The sequence below is a fragment of the Miniopterus natalensis genome, chromosome 19 (assembly GCF_054644295.1).
Source record: "Miniopterus natalensis isolate mMinNat1 chromosome 19, mMinNat1.hap1, whole genome shotgun sequence".
Taxonomy (NCBI): domain Eukaryota; kingdom Metazoa; phylum Chordata; class Mammalia; order Chiroptera; family Miniopteridae; genus Miniopterus; species Miniopterus natalensis.
Genome location: NC_142099.1, coordinates 9408224 through 9430678, shown reverse-complemented (window position 1 = coordinate 9430678; position 22455 = coordinate 9408224). Strand labels below are relative to the sequence as shown.

The window sequence follows — 22455 nt, the reverse complement described above, 5'->3', positions numbered from 1 at the left end:
CTCCTCCTATTTAGACAGGTACAGAGTGCAACTCTGTTCTCTGGGTAAACTGGAAATCTACTTTTATCTCCCAGTATTCTCCAGCACATGTTTTCTACTCCATTAATCCTGAACGGCTTGCAATTCCAAGCTGTGTGATATTTCCCAGTCTTGGTTCTGCCTGGAATGCCTTTTCTCTGCTATTCTTTACCTGGTTAAAACCTACACATCCTTCAAGATTCAGCCATTTTCTGGTTTTTTTTTAGGATGCCTTCCCTGACTCTCCAATCTCAAAATATGTGCCCTGACTCTAAGCACTTCCAGGGTAGAAAACACCTCCTTTTCTTTTTCTAGCCTCTAGAATTTAGCATAATGCTGGGGCATAGTAAGTGCTCAGTAAAGACACACCACCACCAGAACTAAACTTGTTGGATGTGGATCCCCCCAGCCTCTACTCAGGACTCACTGAAATGTACTCACAGTAAGTCAAATGTTTCTAAGGAGGATATTGAATGGTTAGGATAGGAAACTGGGAAGTCAAGAAAAGTACATTTATTTTTAACAGTGAGTTTAAAGGAAGGCCATTTTCCACCTAAACTGGGATTATGATAAAGTTCTACAGCCAAGTAAGAGAAAGAAGCAGAAACCTTTTAAAATATTTGACAGGACTTATTAGCAAGATCATTCATAGTAGCTAATAATAATAAATAATATTTATTGGGTGTTTATCATACACTAGGTACTTTTCTAGATATACTTAATATACTTTATTTCAACTCTTTTTCAGTTCATTTTCCTAATTATGAGATGGGTATTACTACATCCATTAGACCCGTGAAGAGACCAAGGCTCATATAACTTACCGAAGGCTATATAGGTTTAACGTGACAGAACCAAGATTACTCCAGTAGTTTCCAAGGCTCCTTGGGAAATGAGAGAACCAACCATTCAGAGAAAGGGGTTTACATTGGCAAAATACGTAATGTGGTTTTATTTATAGAATCAAATGGCAGATGCTATGGAAAAGCTACGGAGAGGTGGGGAATCTATGGCCATAAGGTCCTAAGGGGCCTCCAGCGCCCCCTCCTGTTTACGCATTTTTAGTAATGTTGTCTTTAACGTGAAAATGCCAGTAAAACCAGCTGCAGTGTTGGCCTAATTATAGTCTGAAGCCAGCCTTCCCTGGTAGTCTGAATCCAACCACAGTGAGTCAGTCAGCCTGGTGAAGCTCCACCCATCCTGGAAAATTTTTCCACTTGAATCTTGAAATTGTGTGTGGGGGGTGGGGGAGGGGCAGGGGACGTGGGGATGGGTGGGGGGGCAAATCCTAAAAGGGACTCTTCGGCCTTTCTGGAGATCTGAATTCTCAGCCTGGGCTCCTGTTCTGGGTTAGGTGAATCTGGACCCTGTCGCCGCGGCTTAGGCCAGCAGCTTCCTGCTGCTTGTGAGTTTCTGTCTAATTGCAGCCTTGGGAAATGAACGCTGCCAGTGAAGTGCATTTTCATTTAGAAAATAACCAACCGGCAGTTATGCCCCCGGAACCACAGTCCCCCAAGCACACTGATTTTGTTTCCACTGGTGTTTGAGGCATTTGAAAAGCTGTTAGATGACCCCAGCCGGGTTGGAGCTTCGTCCCCATACACCAAGGTTGAGGGTTCGATTCCTGGTCAGGGCACATACAAGATTCAACCAATGAGTAGCATGGACAAATGGAACAACAGAATCTGTGCTTCTTTCTTTCCTTTCCCCTCTCTCTCTAAAATCAATAAGGAATAAATTTTTAGAAAGTTACTAGATGAGAAGGGAAGGGGGAAGTCCTAAATTTTCAGCAATCATAAGGACAGAATTTTCTTCTTTCTAAACATGACTTTTCAGAGGGATTCCACACAGCCTTTCCACAGAACTTCAGAAAGGTTTTCATTCCTAAGCATCATTGCCAGCTGTGTATCAACACAACCATCTTTTCTTAAAAACTGCGAAGGAAAGGACTGGTTCTGAGTGTTGTAGAGGATACAGAGCTGCACACAACTTATCAAAGAGTGTACAGTCTGATTGGGGCATATGAAATGTACATTATGCAGGATTTAACTTAAATGACAGCTAAGGCAACAGTGAAAGAGATATCACAAGGTTAGAGTATTTGCCAAGCAAACATATGTCTTTAAAACCTAAATATTAGAAAAACATTTCAAAATTTGTATCATATATACATGTGTAAATGTCATTTCTTCACTGTATGAAGAAAGCTCTGTCTTCTATGGGCCTCGAGGAATTTTCATTCCAGTAATAACTTCCATTCCAAAAGTAAATGTTTAGAATAGCAATGAAAATAGTGATGCCAATTAATATTGATTGAGTGCTTATAGTGTGCAGGGATCTGTGAATGCACTTGACTTGTATTATCTCATTCAGCTCTTGTAACAGTTTGCTGAGGCTGGTGCCACCATTATCTTGATTTGTACAGAGAGGGGCACTGAAGCTAGAAAAAGACCATTGATTGCTAGAACTGGGATTTGAGCAGAAGTGTACTTATTATTTTTTTTAATTCTCACCTGAGGATATGTTTTTGTTGATTTTAAAGAGAGAGAGGAATGGAACCCACAACCTAGGCATGTGCCCTGACCGGGAACTGAACCCGCAACCCTTTGGTACACTGGCTGATGCTCCAGCCAAGTGAGCCACACCAGCCAGGGCTTAGCCACGCTTTTATTATGCTTCTCTATGGACAGCTGATCCTCTCATTCATTTGACTGTGTAGCCATGCGTCCCCTCAGTGTAGGAGAGCCTCCTGTATGCCAGGCCCAGTTCTAGCTATTAAATGCCCAGTGATCAAGTATGACTGTAATTTTTTTAAAATGTTCAAGGATGCATGTTTATTTCAGTATTTTTATACTAATAAAATATTAGAAATAATCTCATTATCCATCAAGGCTTGGTTATTTCAAGTATGACATATATATAAATAGGACATCATAGAGCAATGTACTGGCTAGGAGGATGTCCATCACAACAAATGTAAGATTAAACAACAAAACAACAACAACAATTTGACTGAATATTACATAAAATAAGGCCTCATTTTTGAGGGAGAGAAAAATAGAAATGCCTAGAAGAATATACATAAAAATATTGATAGTGATTATGTCTGGGTGATGGGATGAGCCATGATTTTCGCCTTCTTTCTAACTTTCTGTATTATCTGAATTTTTAATAATTATGTATTCATTTTATTTATCTAGTCATTCAACAAATGTTTCTAAAGCACCTACTATGTGTACGACACAATGTCTTAAGAATGACAGAATACAATGATGAATATGCTAGCATGGGTCCTGCCTTATAGAGTTTGCAGATGAGCCAATTACAACAGAATATAATCATTATGGTAGAAGGAAGGAGTGTTACACAGTCTACAGCTGGGGCTCCTAACTCAGTCCGAAGAGGCGGGGCTATTCAGGGGACGTTTCCTGGAGGAAACTATATCTAACCAGGGCCCTGAAGAAAGAATTCGCATTAGCCGCTAACACGGGCTGCGAGTGGGACAGCAAAGCATGGCCCTTGCAGAGGAAACAGCATGGATCAAGATCCAGATGAGAGAAAGGACTGTAGTAAGGTCATTCGTCTTAGACCATGCCACCTAGAAATGTGGAGAAGAGCTGAGCCTGGAGGAGAGAGAGAAGCCGGTGCAGAGGCCTTGTGAGTTATGTAAAGGGCTTTAGATTTTCCCAGAGTTCTGCGGGGAACCACTGAAAGCTTCAGTGGTTCAGGGAGGACAACATGATCAGATTTTCCCTTTAGATACATCCCTTCGGCTTTTGTATGGACCCTGGGTTGGAGGAGCCAAGTCTGAGGCAGAGAGGGCAGGTAGGATGCAGTAGTCCAGACAAAGGTCGCTAGAGATGACACTGTGGGCGTGAGAGAAATGGGCAGGTGAAAGAGAGATTTCAGAAGGAGAAGTGACAGGACTAAGCAACTGATTGGATGTACGACCGGTGATGGAGAAGCCCGAATGTGGCCTCCCACCCATTCCTCTCTCCACTCCCATGGTGGCTGGGTGCACTTCCCGAGCGCCTTGTACTTTCCCTTTAATAACATGGTTTACCGTCCAAAGCCGCTCTCTCCCGCTGGCGCCTGAGCTCCGCTGGAGCAGCTGGCTTGCCTCGGCCAGGCTGGACGCGGTGCTGGCGCAGTGCGGGCCATAGCAGGCACGCCGCCTTCTTTCTGGTTGTGCTTTGGGTGAGTGAATGATACCAAGCCTTCTTGCCTGGGCAGCTGCCAGGTGATGCCATCATTGAGAAAGGGAACGAGTGGAGCAAGCACAAGCAGTTCTTCTATAATCGTTAAAACGACAACGACGAAAACCGAAAGCTAGGGAAGGGGTTTGCCGTTTTGGAGGAAAATTGAGGGGATCCTTCTGCTCTTCAGGAACTCTAAATCCAATCAATAAGACGATCAAACAGATAGTCCCGGGGGTAAGACTGGGACGCGCTCAGGAGGCGCCCTGACCCGGGCCTTAGGATCAGATGGGCGTCCTGTAGTAGGTGCTGTGTCAACTCCAGGGTGAGCTGGAGATCGTTCAGCCAGAGCTGAGTGGGTGGTGAAGAGGAGAGACTTGCCAGGCTCATGGCGATACCAATGGCACGTCCTGCAGGCAGCAGGGAGCACAGTGAGTTCAGAAGTAGGAGGCTTTTCATCATGGCTGGAGCACCAGAGTGTCGACTGAGCTTTCCAGTTGGCAGCGTCTCCCCCTTCCCACCCCCGCTCCTGGTCAAAGCCTTATTGTTGCAGCCGTGGTCGCTCATGGGGACTGTGACCTCTCAGCTCTTAGGCCTAGAGAGAACCCTAACTGTGCTCTTGAAATCACCTCCTTTCCTAGAGAAGTGTGGAGACAGGTTTGTCGAAAACCTAGAAAAACAGGGTAGGCCATAAATCGATATGTTCCCCTTTGAGTACTAGAAGCTCAGCAAATAATCCTGCTGGTTTGAACCAACGATGAAAAAACACCACCAAGTCCTGTTGGTGTTGATGGAGCCAGACCGATGGAAAATCTAGCTTCGAGCCTGGGAGTCCTTGGGAGCTGCCAGCATTGGTGCAGCTCAACTGTCATTTCTGCCACGGAGCTCGTTTAACTGTCTGACGGCACCGTTTCTGGCTGGACCATGTATTTTTGGTAGTCAGGGAAGCTGTTATTTGTTTTGTTTCGGTTTTATATAGTTCATAGTTCTCTAATGTGATGACGACAGCACATTGGTATTCCAGGATGGGGGTGGTGTGGGGGTGTATCTGTGGTGGGGGAGGTCAGCAGGAACATCGTCTGAACCCCTGTCCTCCATCCACATGATGACGCTGCCGAGACAGGGTTATTTATCGACCTGATGTCATAGGTCTGTTGTTAGCTCTCTTGTCATCAGGCCAGTTGTTTCAAGAAAAGGCCCTGTAGAGGATGGGTATTAGTTTGCTTCTGAGTTTTAGGGGAGAAACTGGAATGATATTAATACCATAGCATTTAAAAGATGCTGGAACTTCGGGAATGATGTTGAAATTTCAGAAACACAGTTTCAGAAGAAAGACATGTTTATCGTGCGGCCCAAAAAGGGGGGAAAAAGGTCTTTGTGGAATTTGCAATCTGCTTTCTGAAGCTGGCACCAAGAGTTGGCATCTGGTACACGGGTCAGGAACCCTGGGCGGAAGTGAAAGGGTTGGTGAACGGAAGACCGAGTTCGTTGACTTGGGTTGACGCTTTCCTTGTTGGAGTGGTCTGCAGAAGTTGTGCATATTCTTCAGGACGGCAGAACGAGGACATTTTTCCTGTATCCTTTAAGCCACTTAAAGGATGCTTCACTCTATCTGGCTCAGACTAAAAAGCAAAGGTTAGCATTTCAGACGCAGTTACAAGCTTCTTAGTAGCCTACTCAGATCTGTCTCCTGACTCCTTTCCTAGAGTTAATTAATTACTAGAAAGTAATTTCCCCAAAGTTGCATAATTAGAAAACAGCAGAGCTGGGATCTGAACCTACACCTCCTTGGTTCAAGAGCTTTTTCTCTTTCTGCAATTCCCAGCTACTTCACCTAGATAAACACACACAATAATGATAATATTTATTGCCTGTTTGTAAATGGATAGTAAGTATAGTGTCAAAGGTTACTTAGAAGGCTATTCTCCTGTTCCTCTGTTTACCATATTATTTAAGAATATTTTTATTTTCACGAAATGTAAAGATACAAATTATCACAGATATCAAATTAATAGAGTGTAAGTTGCAGAAGCCTTATTATATTTGAAAAGAATGTGTCCATTAAGATGATTAATCATTTTTGGTGGAGCGGAACTTTAGTCTTAGAAGAGAGAATGGTAAGAGATTAATATGTTTTCAAGCATCTCCATTTATGAGAGCTATGTGGGGGGTCTGAGTATGATTAGGCAGATGTGAGACTGAGTTTTTTTTGAAGGCTGACTTGACAGTTGTTTGTGTTAATGGGGCATGACATGCGACAGCTGGGTTGTAATCCTCGTGCTATTGTTGGCATTGATCGAGCCCTTATTAAAGTCTTATTTCCAGTTTGAGCTAATACATTAAGAAGCAGTGGGAAGAGGAAATTAAGGAAAGAGCAGGGGAGAGCCATTAATGTTTGGAAAAATATTTTGAGGTAAGAGTAAAGGTTTTCGACGTCCTGTGTAATAAAGAAAGAACCAGGATAGAAGACTAAGCCTTGCTCAGGGCCCGCAGTGCTCCTCCCCTAAGTAACTCTGAGCTGAGGGAAACACATGGGCCTGGGGCCTGCCCGCCAGAGGCCCTGGTTTAGTAGGTCTAGTGCGCATCCCATTTAGTAGGTATGTGCATTTTCATTTTTTAAAGCTATAAAAGATAAACTTAAGCACTAAACAAACAAAACGATCTTCCTAGTAAGCAGTTCCTGGCCCTCCCGCACGGCCTTTCTCCTTACGCTTTGTCCAAATTGAGAGCCAGGATGTGCCTAGATCTGGCTCCTTACCTGGACTTTCAAGATCTCCCAAAATGGTCCTTCACCCCCCATCCTCTCTGTTCCCCCATTACAGGATAGTATGTGCCATTTTCTCAGTCCTGTGGGCTCTCTGAACCTTTGCTTAAGTTCCACCTGCCTAGGTTGCCTTGTGCTCTTCCCCGAAGCCTGGCCAAACTTGATTCAGCCTTTAGGGAGAGCTGGGATGCCGGTTCTCTGTGGAACCTCCTGCCTGCTCTCCTTCCTATTTTCTATGGTTTTTACTACTTGATACGGTTCAGACTGTCCTTTCCTTGTGATTTGTCATATATCATACCCCATTTGTTCAGAACTCATACAAAGTTAAGATTCTGCATTGTGTATTAAAATTAGTCTGTTAGAATAATTTATTTTACTTAGAAGATAATCTTTTTATAAAGAGAGAATGCCTTTAGATATGCTCTTCATCCTAAAACACCTCTATAATTTTGTATACAGACTGAGTTCTTTTAGGATTAAATCTGTTTAGGTCAAAGTCAGTAGTAGCTTAACTATTCATCCATTCTTTTATCCAGCAAATATTTATTGAGCACCTACTGTGTACCAAGTACCGCTCTTGGTACTGATGATATAGCAGTGAACAAAATAGGCAAAAATCCTGGAGTTTACATGCTAGTGGGAGGAGACAGACAAGAAACAGAATAAGTAAGTAAATATATTTTAGATAGTGATAGTGCTACGGAAGGGAAAAAACAATGGAGATATGGAGTGCTGGGGGGACGCACAGAGTGAGTTATGGTTTTAACTATATAGACAGAGAGCATACCATACGGGAGATAACAAGCTCAAAGGCCCTGAGGAGGGAGGGAGGTGTTCACTGTGTTCGAAAAACAGCAGAGAGAAACAGTGTGGCTCATGCAGAATGTGTAGGGGGAGAGGAGAGGAGCAAAGTAAAAGACCAAGCAAGGAGAGAGGCTCCAGATTATGTAGGGCCTTGGGCCTTATGGGCTAATGAAACGACTCAGCGTTTCCCTCTAAACTACACAGATGACAGTGGGGTTTCCAGCAGAGGAGCGAGCTGATATGTTTTAATAGGGTCACTGTGACTGCTGTGCTAAGAATAGATTATAGGGGAGCAAGGTTAGGAGCAGGGAGACCAGTTAAAGGGGCTATTCAAATAATTTAGGAGAGAGATCATACTGTCTTGGGCCAGGGTGGTAGAGGTGCCAGTGGTAGTGGAGAAATTATGAAGAGAGAAAAAACCAGCAGACTAAGGATGTTATAACCATCATTTAGGTTACTCACTTTAAGGAGCAGCAAAAACCAGGAAAGGGGCCAGAGACTGAGAGCAAGGGATCACAGGGCCGAAGAGGGAATCGACGTTCATGTGCGGGAAGCAGTATCTAGGTGGGAGAAGAATGCCCTGCGTTCGGATGCAGTGTTGCATTTCATAAAGCTTTTATTAAATTATCTCACTTGATAAAAGAATCCAAGTAGACGTTGAAAGCATTATCAAATACTAATCACGAACCCGGCACCCTGGCTCCCTGTGTGCAAGACGGAGGTGATGATAACTAGATTATTCTTCTCAGAGCAGAGACCCAGAAAGTGCCTTAAAAATCACCCAGTTCGCCTGGCTGGGCATGGCTCAGCGGTTGAGCATCGACCTAGGATCCAGGAGATCTCGGTTCAATTCTTGGTCAGGGCACATGCCGGGGTTGTGGGCTCGATCCCCAGTCAGGGGTGTGCAGGAGGCAGTCAATCAGTGACTCTCATAGATGTTTCTCTCTCTCTCCCTCTCCCTTCCTCTTGCTGAAAACAATAAAGACATTAAAATAAAAAAATAAAATAAATAAAATAATCACCCAGTTCCCAGCCTCTTCATTTTATAAATGAGGACAGTTGGGCCCGGAGAAGCGCACTTCTAAGGTCAGACAACCCTTCAGTAACAGAGCTGGGACCAGAAAAGGATTCTTGAGTTTTAACTTAGACTTTTCTCTTCCTCACCCTGAGCCTAAGTGATGTTAATTTATTCTAAGAGCACAGATTTAACGAAAATAGCTAAATGAATTTTAAATGTCTGCATTTTTTAAAAAATGCGGAATATTTTGTCTTAAGTTGCTAACAGTCTATGGTAAAAAACATACTGACGACTTACAATTCAAATCTATTCGAGAGAATGCTCAGTTCTAATTACACCCTCGTAGGGCCACTTGATCCACTCACTTCACTTCTTCCATCTTTCAAAGCGAAGGGCAAGTGCAGCTCCGAATGAAGCTTTCTGTCATTAGGCCAGTAACTATTACCCACTGTGTCTTCTGGGTTCCCAGAGAGTCCGTGTTTTTCAAACTTTAGGTGGGAACATCAGTGTGTCACGAATGAATAACATCAACGTGCTCCACATGCAGTGATGGTGACTTTACTTAATGACACCTTCACATCATTTAAGTGTGTGTGCTGGATTGCAGTGTAACATGTAAAAAGTGTGACTAACACAAGCTTGGAGGATTACAGTGTAAAACACACACCTATATCTATATAGCTCTTTGAGGGTGGGGACTGTGTCCATCTTCGAGTCCCCTCATGCCCAGCATTCTTACTACCTGGAGGGGACTCCGGAGATGTCTCTTGGAATTACTGTGAAGAGTTGACAAAGAATTAGACGAATGAAGAGCAGGTAGGCTGGGGAGGAAGTGGGTACTTGAATTAAGTATAAACTTTTAGTCTCCTTTACTTTGGATGTTAATAATGTTAATTTTTTTCCAACCTAATATTTACCGCAACGGAGAACCTGTGTTTGGTGTGTGTGTCTCCAGTGACCTTCACCTCCTGTGTGATGTGATATAAATAACACTTCCTGCTAATGCTGCAGCTGTCATTCAAGGATCTTAAATTGCTTTAGGAGCAGGATCTGGTGATGAGTGCCTGGCACCACTTGGCAGGTGCCTGAGTGAGAACCAGGGGCTGGCCGAAATCTCTGGGCTCCAGGCTGCCGCCTCCCTCCCCTCCCTTTCCCTCATCCCTTGTGGGGAGGAGCCCTTGACCCTGCCTTTTTGTGAGCTCCTGTAACTGGTCAACAGAGTTTGCAAAGATTCCAGTGAACGAGAAAGTTCGCTCTTTATTTTGGGCTGGCTCGCATGCATGGTGGGGGAGGGGAGGCTTATGGAAATAAAGGCAATTGATTCAAGTTAACTCTGGGATGGAAAAGTCAGGGGAGAAAACTCAAGGAAGTGATTAGAGGTTTGGGATCATCCAAGGAAATTAGGGACCCCTCTGGCTAGTAGCTCTTTTAAGATTTGCGCCGGACAGAAAGGGGCTATTTGACATGGGCTCACCATTTCGAGTCCACGGGTTCGTTCTTTACTCCTGGCCACACTCTGTTGTGTTTTATTGTGCAAATCAGCCTCCAGGAGCTAAAATACCCCCTCCCCCCACACAAACACCTTTCATTTCCTTCCCTTTTTTGTAACCCCGCCAGTCGCCCTGAATTACGCCCCTTTCCCATTTCCTGGAAGCGCCTGGGGGTCGCTCCCCTCTCTTTTTCCGAGAAGAGAAGCTGTTGACTGCCCGCAGCTGGGCCTGGGCGGCTCGGGGAGGGTGGCAGCTTGGAGCCCTGGCTCGGCGTCAGGTTACACCACTTGTGTGTGTCTTGAGTTCACGCAGCATGTCCCGCTGTCAGGGATTCCGCAAATATCTCCCCGAGGTTAAAAAAGGAAAGCGCGCTGCGCTCCAGCACCCAGAGCAGCGAGCCGGGCCCCGAGGCCCCGAGTCCCCGACGCCCCGTGTCCCCGAGGCCCCGTGTCCCCGAGCGCGCGCCAGCCGTGGGGGCCATGTCGCCGTAGCCCCAGCCGGCCGGCCGCTCGCTTCATGCCGCGGGGCCGCCGCAGCGCGTTCCTGGGGTGAAGGGGCGCCTGGGCATGCTCCTCCCCATGGGCCGCCCACCATGTCTAATGGGTATCGCACTCTGTCCCAGCACCTCAATGACCTGAAGAAGGAGAACTTCAGCCTCAAGCTGCGCATCTATTTCCTGGAGGAGCGCATGCAGCAGAAATGCGAGGCCGGCCGGGAAGACGTGTACAAGCGGGTGAGTGCGGGGCGAGCGCGGGGCGAGCGCGGGGCCCGGCGCGCATCGATATTCCAGGCGGCGCGCGCGGAGCTGTTCCCGGCCCGCGCCGTGCGCACGAGCGGGGGAGGCGGGTGCCAGCGCCGCGCGACCTTGGCCGGGCCCAGCTCACCTCGCTCGTGCCTGTTGGTCTCCTTTCTCTCTCTAAAGAGGGAGCGGGGTAGAGCCCGAGGCTCCCCAACTCCGGCGAGCGTGCAAGGGCGCAGAACAGGCGCCGGGGAGCGGGCTGCAGCGTCGATGCCGGGCCGCGCCCCAGGGAGTCTGACTTGGGAACGGGAGGGGGAGCTGGGAAATCTGCATTTTAGTGCAAGCTCCCCCCCACCCCCACCCCAGGGGACTCAGAAGCGGGTAGTTCCCAGGCCACTGGCCGGGATAGAGAAGGGCCCGTTCCCGCCCGGCCTCGGGGAAGGCCCGGAGTGATGCTGCGGAGAGCAGGGCGCTTCTGCGTCTTGAGAAATTCATGTTTGGCTTAGAAGACCGTCATGCACATAAGGCTTGACGACAGAACCGTAGGCACCTGCAGCCTTAGGAACAGGTACCCTTGGAATGAAGACCTGGGTGCTCCCGATGGAGCCTGAGGAGGGGGAGGGGAGACGGTGCTTCCCCGCCCGCAGGGCTGCCTTGATTGACAGCGGAGCGACTGGGGTGGGGGTTGGCCCAGCTGTGGGTGAGATGAGACAGCGCCCTGGTAGCAGGACGTGGGGCTGTGGGTTAGGCGGATTAAGCGTCCCAACTGGTTTCCACAACATTGGTTTCCACAGCCCTCTTTGTGTCTGGGCAAGGGCCGAAGTGGCCTGAGCGACCTGGAGCTGGCCGCCTGGACTTTACCAGAGACCCCAGGTCTCCAGCTGTTTGCACAGAAGCCTGTACAGATAAGGCCAGGGGCGCGCTCTGGAAGCATTACAGGCTCCTAGGTAGGATCTTGCTCAGAGTAGCTGGTGTCTGTGACGCCCAAGTGATCATTTATTTGGTGGATCAACTAATGCGGACAGCTGCATTGGGAGGAGTTAGCCTTGTTTTCTGTCTTTCCTGGATGTCCATGTCTTAACCTGAATCTCCCTGAAACTGGTCTAGATTCACCTTTCACCGTTTGCATGGCTGAGCAGTGACGTGCCTCAGTGGCGCTGCCAGGGCCCAGGAGGATATTGCCAAGTGAGAGCTGGTGGCTCAGAGAGAGGGAGAGAGTAAATGTCAGTATTTGCCTGGGGGTGGAAATAGTGAATGAATCTGTGCACTGTGCAGACGGGGGAGCATTTTTGCTTTAACTGTCCCCAAAACAAGGCCGAAGGAAGAGTAATTTCTTAGAGAATTTGAGGGAAAGGGTTTTTTGTGTGTGTTTGTTTTTTAGCTTGAATCAACAGACTGCTTGAATTGTTTGGTCTCACCCTCTGCTCTGTCCTGGCTCAGGAGACCCTCCCCAGTGAACACTTGGGGGGGGGGCGCTGTGCAGAGACAGTGTTGGTGTCCGGAAGAAGCGTGATTTAGTGATTTAGATCTTAGATTGTAGGAGCTGCTGAGGGGTGGGGAGGGAGTGGTCACAACACACTGTCCTCTGCAGAGGCGACAACCATTTTGTTAGATCAGTGTTGCCACTTGTCGGGTTTAGGAAGCAGACACGGCCCTGTCCCCTCCTGATGTTAAGAGCCGAGAAGTCAGACCCCATGATTGGAGGGATCTCAGACTACTGTGTTCCTGTATCTCCCTTCTCACCAAACCATCGTTCATCCCACCTGTCACACACTCATCCCATTTGCCTGTGACTTGGGAAACCCTAAAGGCTTAGGTTCAGATGGTCTTATTGGGAAACAGAACTCATACAGCTGTTTCAATCATTAACATCATCATTGAAATTAGTTTCTCACACCACATAGGGACGAGGGCAGTTTTGTTTGGATGGAAAGACAAGGGATTAGAAAACCAGCCCATGAGGACCCTGGACAAACAGGGGACCTAGTCAAGTCATTAACCGCTCTGGGCTTGTTCCAGCCCCGGTAGAACTGGCATGAAGAACAGCGCACAGCACCATAGGCCCTGAAAGTTATTTGTTGAGAGTGTGAATACATAGCAGCCGTAAAGATTAAATAAGAAGACATATCAAACCACTTCGTTAAACTTCATAGCTTCATACAAATAAGAAAGGGTAGTAGTTATATGTCTACTAGTAGTTATTATGATATTTAAAAATGAGGAAGAGGTTTGGCACATTTAATCTCACCCTCAGATATTCCCCTGAATGTGTTGTTAGGGAAGGGGAGACCCTCACCCCCACCCCACTTCTTGAGTTCTTACGGCTAGACTAGTAATAAAGTAATAAAATTGACACAAAACTAGATTAACAGGGAAAAAAACAACTTAATACATGTGTATAGGAGAATCACAACATGATACTCAGACCATAAAATGCGGCTCAAAGAAATTATGAAACCAGGCACCTTTTCATACTTTTTAGACAAAGAAACAGTCCACCTGTGAGGAATTTACAGGTCAGAGAAAGTTGGGGTTCATTAGATTGGGATGTAAGCAAGGTTTGGGTATTGAGTAATGAGGAATTGAAGCCAAGTAGTACATTTGAAAAGAGGCACCGAGATTTGTTTATGCAGCTTCTCAGCTCTGAGTTGTTGAACACCAGTGATGAGGGGTGTCCTCCAGGTGCGGGGAGGACACCTTTCACCTGCGAGATTTATTTTCTGCCTTCAGTGAGACAAGGGAAGGTCAAGGTGCCCTTCTGGTAGCAGCTGCTTGTCAGGTAACTTTAATTCAAAGTAGTCAATATGCCATTGTGGGACATTTCGGGGTGGCCTGTCTTGGGCCCCAACAGTGTCCAATGTTCATCCTTGTTAGTCACATCATGACTCCACAAGATTAGGTGGATTAAATAACAGCCATGTTGGCAAAGAGACATCAAGGGTGACATGCATTGCATCATCACACATAAGTCAGGTGATTCAGATGGGAATTCCAGGCCCTGTTTTGTGACCAGACTTAGTTTGGTTTTTCTTTAATGTTGAAAGGACACTTCCTTAAATAGAGTAAAAACATTAAATCACACCCAGCTGAATTAGAATCTGCAATAATTTGGGTGCGGTCTGCACGATTCTCTTAAATAAAACCAGCGTTTGTGAAACATGTAAGTCTGTTGGTTAATCATTTTACATATTTCTGCTACTTCAAATTTTGTTGAGATATTTGTACTTCAGAGTGAAAAATTACTGTCTTAAGGAGAGACAGTCAAGCTTTTTACCATGATGGCAGCAGGGAAGGGAAATACGGGAAACTTTAGGAGGAAAAGACTGGAGAGAGGGTTCTGTCCTTCCAAGTGGCAAGCCACGCTTTATGTAGTTGCTTAAGGGGGAGACTAAAATAGATATAATTCATAGGGATTTTAACTAATTGTAAGAGAAGTTGTAAGAGTTAGAGAGTTATACAAAAACCTAGTAAATAAAAAAGGAGCTAAAGGTTTCTTTCAAGCTGTTCAGAGAATTCAGAAATAATCTTAAGACTCATGCTAACCATGGACTAATAAACTAGTAGTATTAAAGTACACATAAAAATTGGTTCTGTGAGACTGGCTACTTTTCTGCTGAGTGTTTAAACTATCCTTTAAACTTCCACTTTTGTAAATAATTAAAAACAAACAAATACAGAAAGAGGCTGCATATCCTCAGCTCAGAAAAATTGAGGCATATACCTACCTAAGTGCCACTGCCCCCTCTTGGTAGCAAATAGTAATTGTAGGTTCAGTGTTTGGGGAAGACAGTTTTGAATGTGTAAAGCAAGGAAAGGAGGAACCGTTGCAGTACAATTAGCTGCTGCTTCTGGAGCAAAGTAAAGTGAGGAAATGCTGTGGCTGGTCCACAGCTGAGCATGGCCCACCCCTACAGAGAGTGGCTTGTTCGCATTTCTGGACTGCAGCTGCTCTGGCAAATAATTTCTGGGTGGCAACTTGGTCGATTTCCTCGTTGTTGTTTATCTAATCCTGCGTCTTCTCATTATAGCTGAGTGTGCCACCCCTAGAAATATGTTGTGCCCTGGAATTTATGAAATCCACTGCTGTGTGGTAAACCCCCAACTCCCAAACAGCACATAAAAACACTATCCACTGTGTTCCGCCTTATGATGACTACTTACTTGTTAAACTTCTGTGAGTTTATTATTAAGGTGCTTTAAAAAAGATTTAAGAATGGAATTTAAAATCTGACAGGGCCCGATCCACCTGGAGACACACACTGGAGAGTATGCACTTCTCAGATGATTCTCTAAAGTGCTGTTGCGGCTGTTGCTGCACAGTGAATGGTTTTCTTATACTTAACAGAGTTGACTCTCTTTTTACCATTGGCTACCTTGTTTAACTGGCTGCTAAGGTTCCCCCCCTTATGTTTTATTTGCCTAAACTTTGAGAAATATGTATAGTAGGGAAGGGAGAAGTATAAGTAAAGAAAAAAATAAGCCCCAGCCCCAGTCGGGGTGTGTGCAGAAGACAACCGATGGATATTTCTCTCTCTCTCTCCCTCCCTCTCTCTCTCTCCCTAAAAATAAGAACTACTTTGGCCAAACTATTTTTAAACAGTTCCCTGGAAGCCTGGCATGGCCAGTCTGTGTGTGCCATGCCTGTGCACCTGTGCGTGCTGACTCCTCCTTGTCAGTGCTTGTCCCTGTCCTCTCCTCCGGAGGGGACGTAGGAAGAAATTGGGAGACTCCATTCATTAAACCGTTGTAACCAGCACCTGTGTTCTTGGTTAAAAAAGCTTAAACTTCACACCAATTAGGATGGCTCTTAAAAAACAAAACAAATAAATAAACAAAAAATAATGTGTTGGCCAGGATGTAGAGAAACTGTAAACCCTGTGCATAGCAGGTTGGGAATGTGTAATGGTGTGGCCACTGTGAAAATGGCGTGATGATTCCTCAGAAAATGAAGCAGAATTATCATATGATCCAGGAACTCTACTTCTTCATTTATACCCAAAGGAACTGAAAGCAGGCATTCGAACAGATATTTGCACACTTCGTGTTCATAGCAGCACTATTCACAGTAGCCAAAGGGTAGAAGCAACCTAAGTGTCCATTGACAGGGGAATGGAGAAAGGAAATATGGCCTGCACTTACAAAGGAATGTTATTCAGCCTTAAAAAGGAAGGAAATTTCGGACATGTATTAAAACATGGATGGATGGATTTTGAGGACATTATGCTAAGTGAAATAAACCAGGCACAAAAGGACAAATATTGTATGGATCCAGTTATATGACCTAGAACAGTCAAAGTCATAGAGACAAAGATTAGAATGGCTGTTGCCAGGGCTGTGGAGGGGCGGGAGTGGAGCATGGGGGTGCAGGTGGGAAGTTATTTAATGGATATAGTCAGTTGGAGAAAAGCTTCTGGAAATGGTTGGTTGCACAACTATACGAATGTACTTAATGCCACTGAGCTGTATACTTAAAAGTGGTTAAAATGGTAAAATTTATATAAAATGTATATATTTTACCACAATAAAAAAAATTTTAAAGCAACTTTCCCATAACTGTCACAGTTACTTTAAAAACACTGTGGAACCCTTGACCAAAACAACTTTGTTTCCTGTTTTTGCTTAATACAATTTTTCACATTTTTTAAAGAGCTTTTAATTAGAAGTCATAATACTTGCCTGCTGGGAAGAAGAAATTTTTTCCTTTGAATACTTAAGATCTTTTTTCCCCCCAATCACTGGGAAACAAATTTCAAACTACATGCTGGAGCCTGATTTAATTCTAATTCACTTTCAGGTATCCCCTTAGCTATATCTGCTTAATTTATACTTTTGCATGAACTTTGCAAAGCCCCTTCTTCCTATTGGTTATGCCCATCCAGGTCTACACACTGATAGCCATAGCATGGTGGAGTTGAAAGGAGGCACCCTAAGTTTCTGTCTCAGATGTTTCCCTTATTTGCATTGTCACCTGGGCCATTTGTTAACTCACGTTTGCACACAGCCATGCATTCATTCAAGCATCTATGGATTACTACGTGCCAGTTACTGTGCTCGATGTTGGTGGATAAAGATATTAACAAATAAATAAAAATAGTGTAGCCTGGCCGGGCGTGGCTCAGCGGTTGAGCGTCGACCTGGGATCCAGGCGGTCGGGGTTCGATTCCCGGTCAGGGCACATGCCCAGTTGTGGGCTTGATCAATGACTCTCTCATCATTGATGTTTCTATCTCTCTCTCTCCCTCTCCTTTCCTCTCTCTGAAATCAATAAAGATATATATTTTTCTAAAAAGTAAAATAAATAAAAATAGTGTAATGAGGGCTTCCATAGAGGTATGCACAGACTGGTCCTTAGTACTAAGGAGAGTAATAAAATCCACCAGGAAAGGCCTTGCCTAGTGTACGAATTTTGAATTGAATCTTGAAAGGTAATTAACGCAACAGGGAATGGGGAAAAGCGTTTCAGACAGAAGAAACAGCAGGCACAATGACAGGCGTGAAAAAGCATCGTGTGCTTGGCCCACTGCAGGTCTTCAGTTTGGCTGGAACACGCGGTAAGGCTTGTGGGGGCGGTAAGGTGAAACCTGAAGGTAAGCAGATCATGGAGAGCTTGGATTTATCCATCCATTCATTCATTAATAAACACGAATTGAGTACCCACTATATTCCAAGTACTGTGCTAGAACTTGGGGGTTCAAAGATTGTAAAACACAAGCGAGAGAGTGTGGTAAAAAGCAAAAATTGAGATGTGTACAAAGTTAGCTGATGGACGGTGGGTGTGGTGGAAAGAAAGGGGTTTTGCCAGAAACAAAAACCTAGAGACGAGAAAGCACGTGGTTCGTGTTGAGAATGAAAGTGGTTTTGCGTTGATAAATTGAAGTAGCAGAATAAGGTTGGGAGTACGCAGGGTGTAGGCCTTTGTGCCGTTTTGAAGAGTGTAGACTTCATCTTGATGGTGATAAGGAGCCGTCGATGGGCTTTAGACAGCAGGGAACACTCAGATTCTTCTGGTGGACGACGAAGAGGGACTTAAGGGGGGTAAGGCAGGAAAGCGGGACAGACAGGCCAAACACACTGTGGAGACAAAAGATCAGGAGTTGCCAGGGGATGGCGGGGGTGGGAGAGGGACGACTAGGCAGAGCGCAGAAAACTTTCAGGGCAGAGAAACTATTTGTAGGATACTGTAGTGGTGGGTACATGTAATTATACATTTGTCCAAACCTGTAGAACGTCCAACACCAAGGGTGAGCCCCGATGTACACTGTGGGCTTTGGGTGATGGTCATGTGCCAATGTAGGTCCATCGATTGCTACTCATGCCGCTCTGGGGGGGGAATGTCGATATGGGGGAGGCGGTGTGTGTGAGGGCGGGGTATGTGGGAACTCGCTGTATAATTCTGCCCAATTTTCTGTGAACCTAAAGCTGCTCCAGGAAATAAAGTCTATTTTTAAAAGCTAAAAAATAGAAATTAATTTTAAAAAGAGACGATGAGGGCCAGGGGCAGTAGGAATAGAGGGGAGGGAACTGATCTGTGAAATATTGAGGAGGTGAAATATCTGTAGGACTTGGTAGTTGATGGGATGGGAAGATTGGGGGGCAAGAATCAAGAACACTGTCAAGTCCTGGCTAAGAAGGGTCACTTTTTCGGGGCCTCTGTTTGTTTATGGATAGAATGAGTGGGGAGGACCCGGATTGATGGCAGCATCCCTCCCAGCCCGAAGTTCTGCAATTCTGAACGGCCTCTTTTGGAAACTCTCACCCTAGCTTAGGTCGTTGCCTCTCCCAGCCTCTCAGCTCATGGTGCCTTCTCAGTGTGGGAGGTGCCAGCAGAGCCGAGATGGCTTTAAAACTGCCAGCCAAGGTCAGAAAGATCTAGTGCCGTTACCAGGTAGCTGGGGTTATAATTAGCCCAGTTGCTAGGGGAAAACTGAGATTCTGTGAGCCTGGACTGCCAGAAACAACTTTTCCCTGCTCGGAGAAGCGACTGGTTTGCAGGAACAGCGTGGGTAGGGATAGTGTCTTAATGTGGTTTTAGAGGACTCAGTTTTTGCCTAGGGTATAAGATGTGCTAAAAGCAGAAAACAGCTTTGTGCTGGGGCTAATCAGCATCTTCTGTGTGGCAGGAGAGGTGGGCAACATTCTGCTTGAGCTATATTTGGAGAGCTGGAAAGAGACTTCCTTTTACATGAAGGGAGATAAATAAGAACTTAGAATCACAGCGTAGAGTGGAGAGGATCTTGGAAGTAACCTATATAGTCCTTTCACTTTTTAAGAAAGCCTTTTATTTTAAAATAATAATAATTTTAGACTTGCAGAAAAGTTGCAAAAAATATTAGAGAGAGTCCTTCTATACCATTTATTCAGCCTTTCCTAATGAGTAAACCCTTTGTTTTAAAGATAAGGAAATTGAGGCCCCAAATAGTAAAGTAAGTTGCCTGAGGTCACACAGCAAATGGATGGTCGGTCAGGCTGGGACTAGAATCTAGGAGGCCTTGCTACCCATCCAGGCATTCGCAGTGACTTCCTTGGTCTTCAGCAGAGTTTCAAGGAATTTACATGCTTGTCAAAGATTCAGACTTTCTTAATAGAATATACAGAGCAGGAGCTAGGGTAATTCATACACAGATGAAAAGAATATATTTAGTTCCTCAGCCTATATAAGCCTTCCTTGGAGTTTCATTTGTTTCCAAAAGCCACTGCGAAGATTTTTATTTTATTTTATTTCTGCTTCTTGCTCTGGCCTTTGCCATTTCATCTAAGCAAGTTCAAGCTCACACACTTCATAGCTAAATGAGGCTGTGATGTACATGGAGAAGGCACAGACTGGGGGCTGGTGCACACTGGAAAGAGTCCACCCTATCATGTTAAACTGCAGCTAAGCCACCCACACACCAGGAGGCTTGGTACATGCTGTTCCGTGCAGAACTGAGTAATAGTCCAGGTGGCTGTTGGCCCAGCAACTTTAGAACGGACTTTGGGCCACACTGGGCAGTTACCATACCTGTTATTTGGAAAGTTGGCTTGAAGAGGTTGGGAGTAAATAAAAGGCACTGGCTGCCTTGCAATGCCAGCTTTTCATCTCCCAACTTCAGGCAAGGCCCCGCTGCGTGAAGGGCAGGAAGCCACCCCTTTCTGTACACAGGGCCTTGGAGGCCCTCCTGGAGGCTTGAGGAAGAAGCCTGCTCGGGGGCCCCTGGGTAAGCGCAGGGAGGTGGCCAGCATGAAGGCCAGGACCTGGAGCAGCGAAAGGAGAGTTCCGGCCCTGGCCGAGGGACAGAAGTGAGAAGTCCTTCTAGGTCACTTGTTCTTGGTAGGTTTCTGAGCTTCCTCTGAGGCCACATAGGTGGCTGCCCCTCTCAGAGTTTTGCATCAGACCTCCCCATGCACATTCTATCAAACGGAGTCAATGCTCAGTACTAAACATAAACCTGGTCCCGTCCACCTGGCACAACTCAACTGACGGCACAAGGTGAGCTGTCATGACGCCACTCCGCAGTCAGGAACTCCTGAGCCCAGAGCTGGATCCCAGGGTCTTTCTAGCGCAGAACTCAGATGAACGTAGCGGGCCTGTGGGCTCAGATGAGCGGGTCCCGTGCGGGCGCTTGCCCGCATTGCTGCAGTAGAGGGTGGTGGTGTCGATCGGAACTGGAGCCCTACCTCAGGCTTTCTCCACCCTCAGCTGGCCCTCCACTGCTGCTTCCGAATTGCTCTCTTCTCTTTCCTCTCCTGTTTCCCCACTTCTTCAAGGTGTGTCAGGGTATGTCACCAGTGCCTCAGAGTCTTGGCTTAAGATGGAAGAAAATACATGGTCAGGAGGAAAATACATGGCCTCTCTCCTTTCTAGGCTACTGCTCTCCAGAAGTTTCTAGAGCTGGGCCTTGTTCCACCTTCTGGTGTCAGTGTTCTGCCCACTTTTAGTCTCTTTCTGTCCTTTGTCCCATACCCCCTCTCAGTTTTCCCCAATTCCACACCTAAATGCTTTCCATTTAAACCCTCTGAAGAAGGAAATCCGTTTATAGTGTTACTGGGCCAGGCTCTAGGCTTTGCATTTTATACATGTTTAATCTTGACCGCCTAAGAGCCCTGTTTGGTTGGCGTCTGGTCCTCGCTTTTCACAGGGCCAGCTTTGCCATCCGTCGCCTCAGGGAGGGTACCTGGTATCCCAGCAGCTACAAGGCCTGATTCTTCAGTTAAGAACCAAGGCCTTGGCACATCCTTTAGAATTAAAAGTTAGTCCCTCTTTCAAATGCAAATGATGTTTTTTAGCGGCCAACTCTGCATTGTATTAAGGCCTGACTAAAGAGAAAAGAAAGAGTTGTAGTAAACCTGTATCTATTTTCATAGTGGCCTTCACCAGGACTGTGACAGGAAGGGGTGGCATTGTCTCCCTGTGCATCTGCAGTAAAAGGCAGCATTGACCTCATTTTCGCTTGCGAGCCCGGTGCAGATTGCCATGTGGCACGTCATAGAAACTGCGCTGTCCTTACCCGAGGGCGCCGTCCCGAGCCGGGCTGGAACTCCAGAAATACAGTGCAGATACGTTATTCAGCAAATGCCACTCAATTCCTGGCTGGCAGCGAGCTTTCCATGTATATAGTTCTCATCCCTCTTTTAAGATTATGAACACTTTGTGGGGTGGGGTGGTCTCGGACGCCCTCTGTGGCCTTCAGCCGTGTTGAGCCTGTGGTAGAAACTCAGGAAGTTGGTGCGGATGGATTGCAGACACCCTGGGCGTTGCAGGCGAGGCTCGTCTGCACAGGAAAAGAGGAGGCGGTGGCTGCCTTTGCGCCCTTTGCTGTCCCCTCCACCGAGGGGCCAGACGCTGGCTTTGGGGTGCACTGGGTGAACCTTCAACTCTTCCAGGCTCTGGGCAGTGTCTCCAAGAGAAGGGCTGGCAGAAGTAGAAAGCAAACAAATCGAGAAGAGAAATAGGTAAGAGGAAACTCTTGACAGGGAGAATCGCTTAAAAGTGGGCTCTGTTTTATTTTGAACAACATTCATTCATTTGATAAAGACACAATCAACTTCTGTGTATGGGCGTTGTGCTACCAACAGTGGGGATACAGTGGTGAGAAAATAGAGGGGACCCTGTCCTCCTGACACACTCCCAGGTCAGTGCCTGAACGCAGTGTGAGTCGTACCGTGACCTGACCCCTGTTCGGTGTCATGCTTGTTACCGCCCGTCTCGTTTTGCTTCACTGATAATGAGCTGGAGTCACGTCTGTGTGTTGTTGGTTGCTGAAGGCCATAGTCACGTAAAACGCGAGAAGATCCTCCTGTGCCACAGGATTAAGTGTAACGCAGGCCAGAGCGTGTTTCTGTGTAATGTGCCGAAGGCCCGGTGCATCCTTCTCCTGACATCTCACAGAGCAGCGCTGTCCAGTAGAAATACAATGTGAGCCACAGACGAAATTTTAAAATTTCTAGTG

At 46.1% G+C, this 22455-nt stretch overlaps 1 protein-coding gene across 1 annotated transcript in view; it reads left to right on the top strand.

Moving 5' to 3' along the window:
* The window catches only part of PDE4DIP (phosphodiesterase 4D interacting protein), a 102797-nt gene that overhangs the window by 5002 nt on the left and 75340 nt on the right, over window positions 1–22455 (top strand). The window contains exon 3 of the mRNA XM_087827735.1: window positions 10913–11023. Within this exon, the coding sequence (XP_087683861.1) occupies window positions 10913–11023 (111 nt within the window). The remainder of the gene's footprint in view (window positions 1–10912; window positions 11024–22455) is intronic.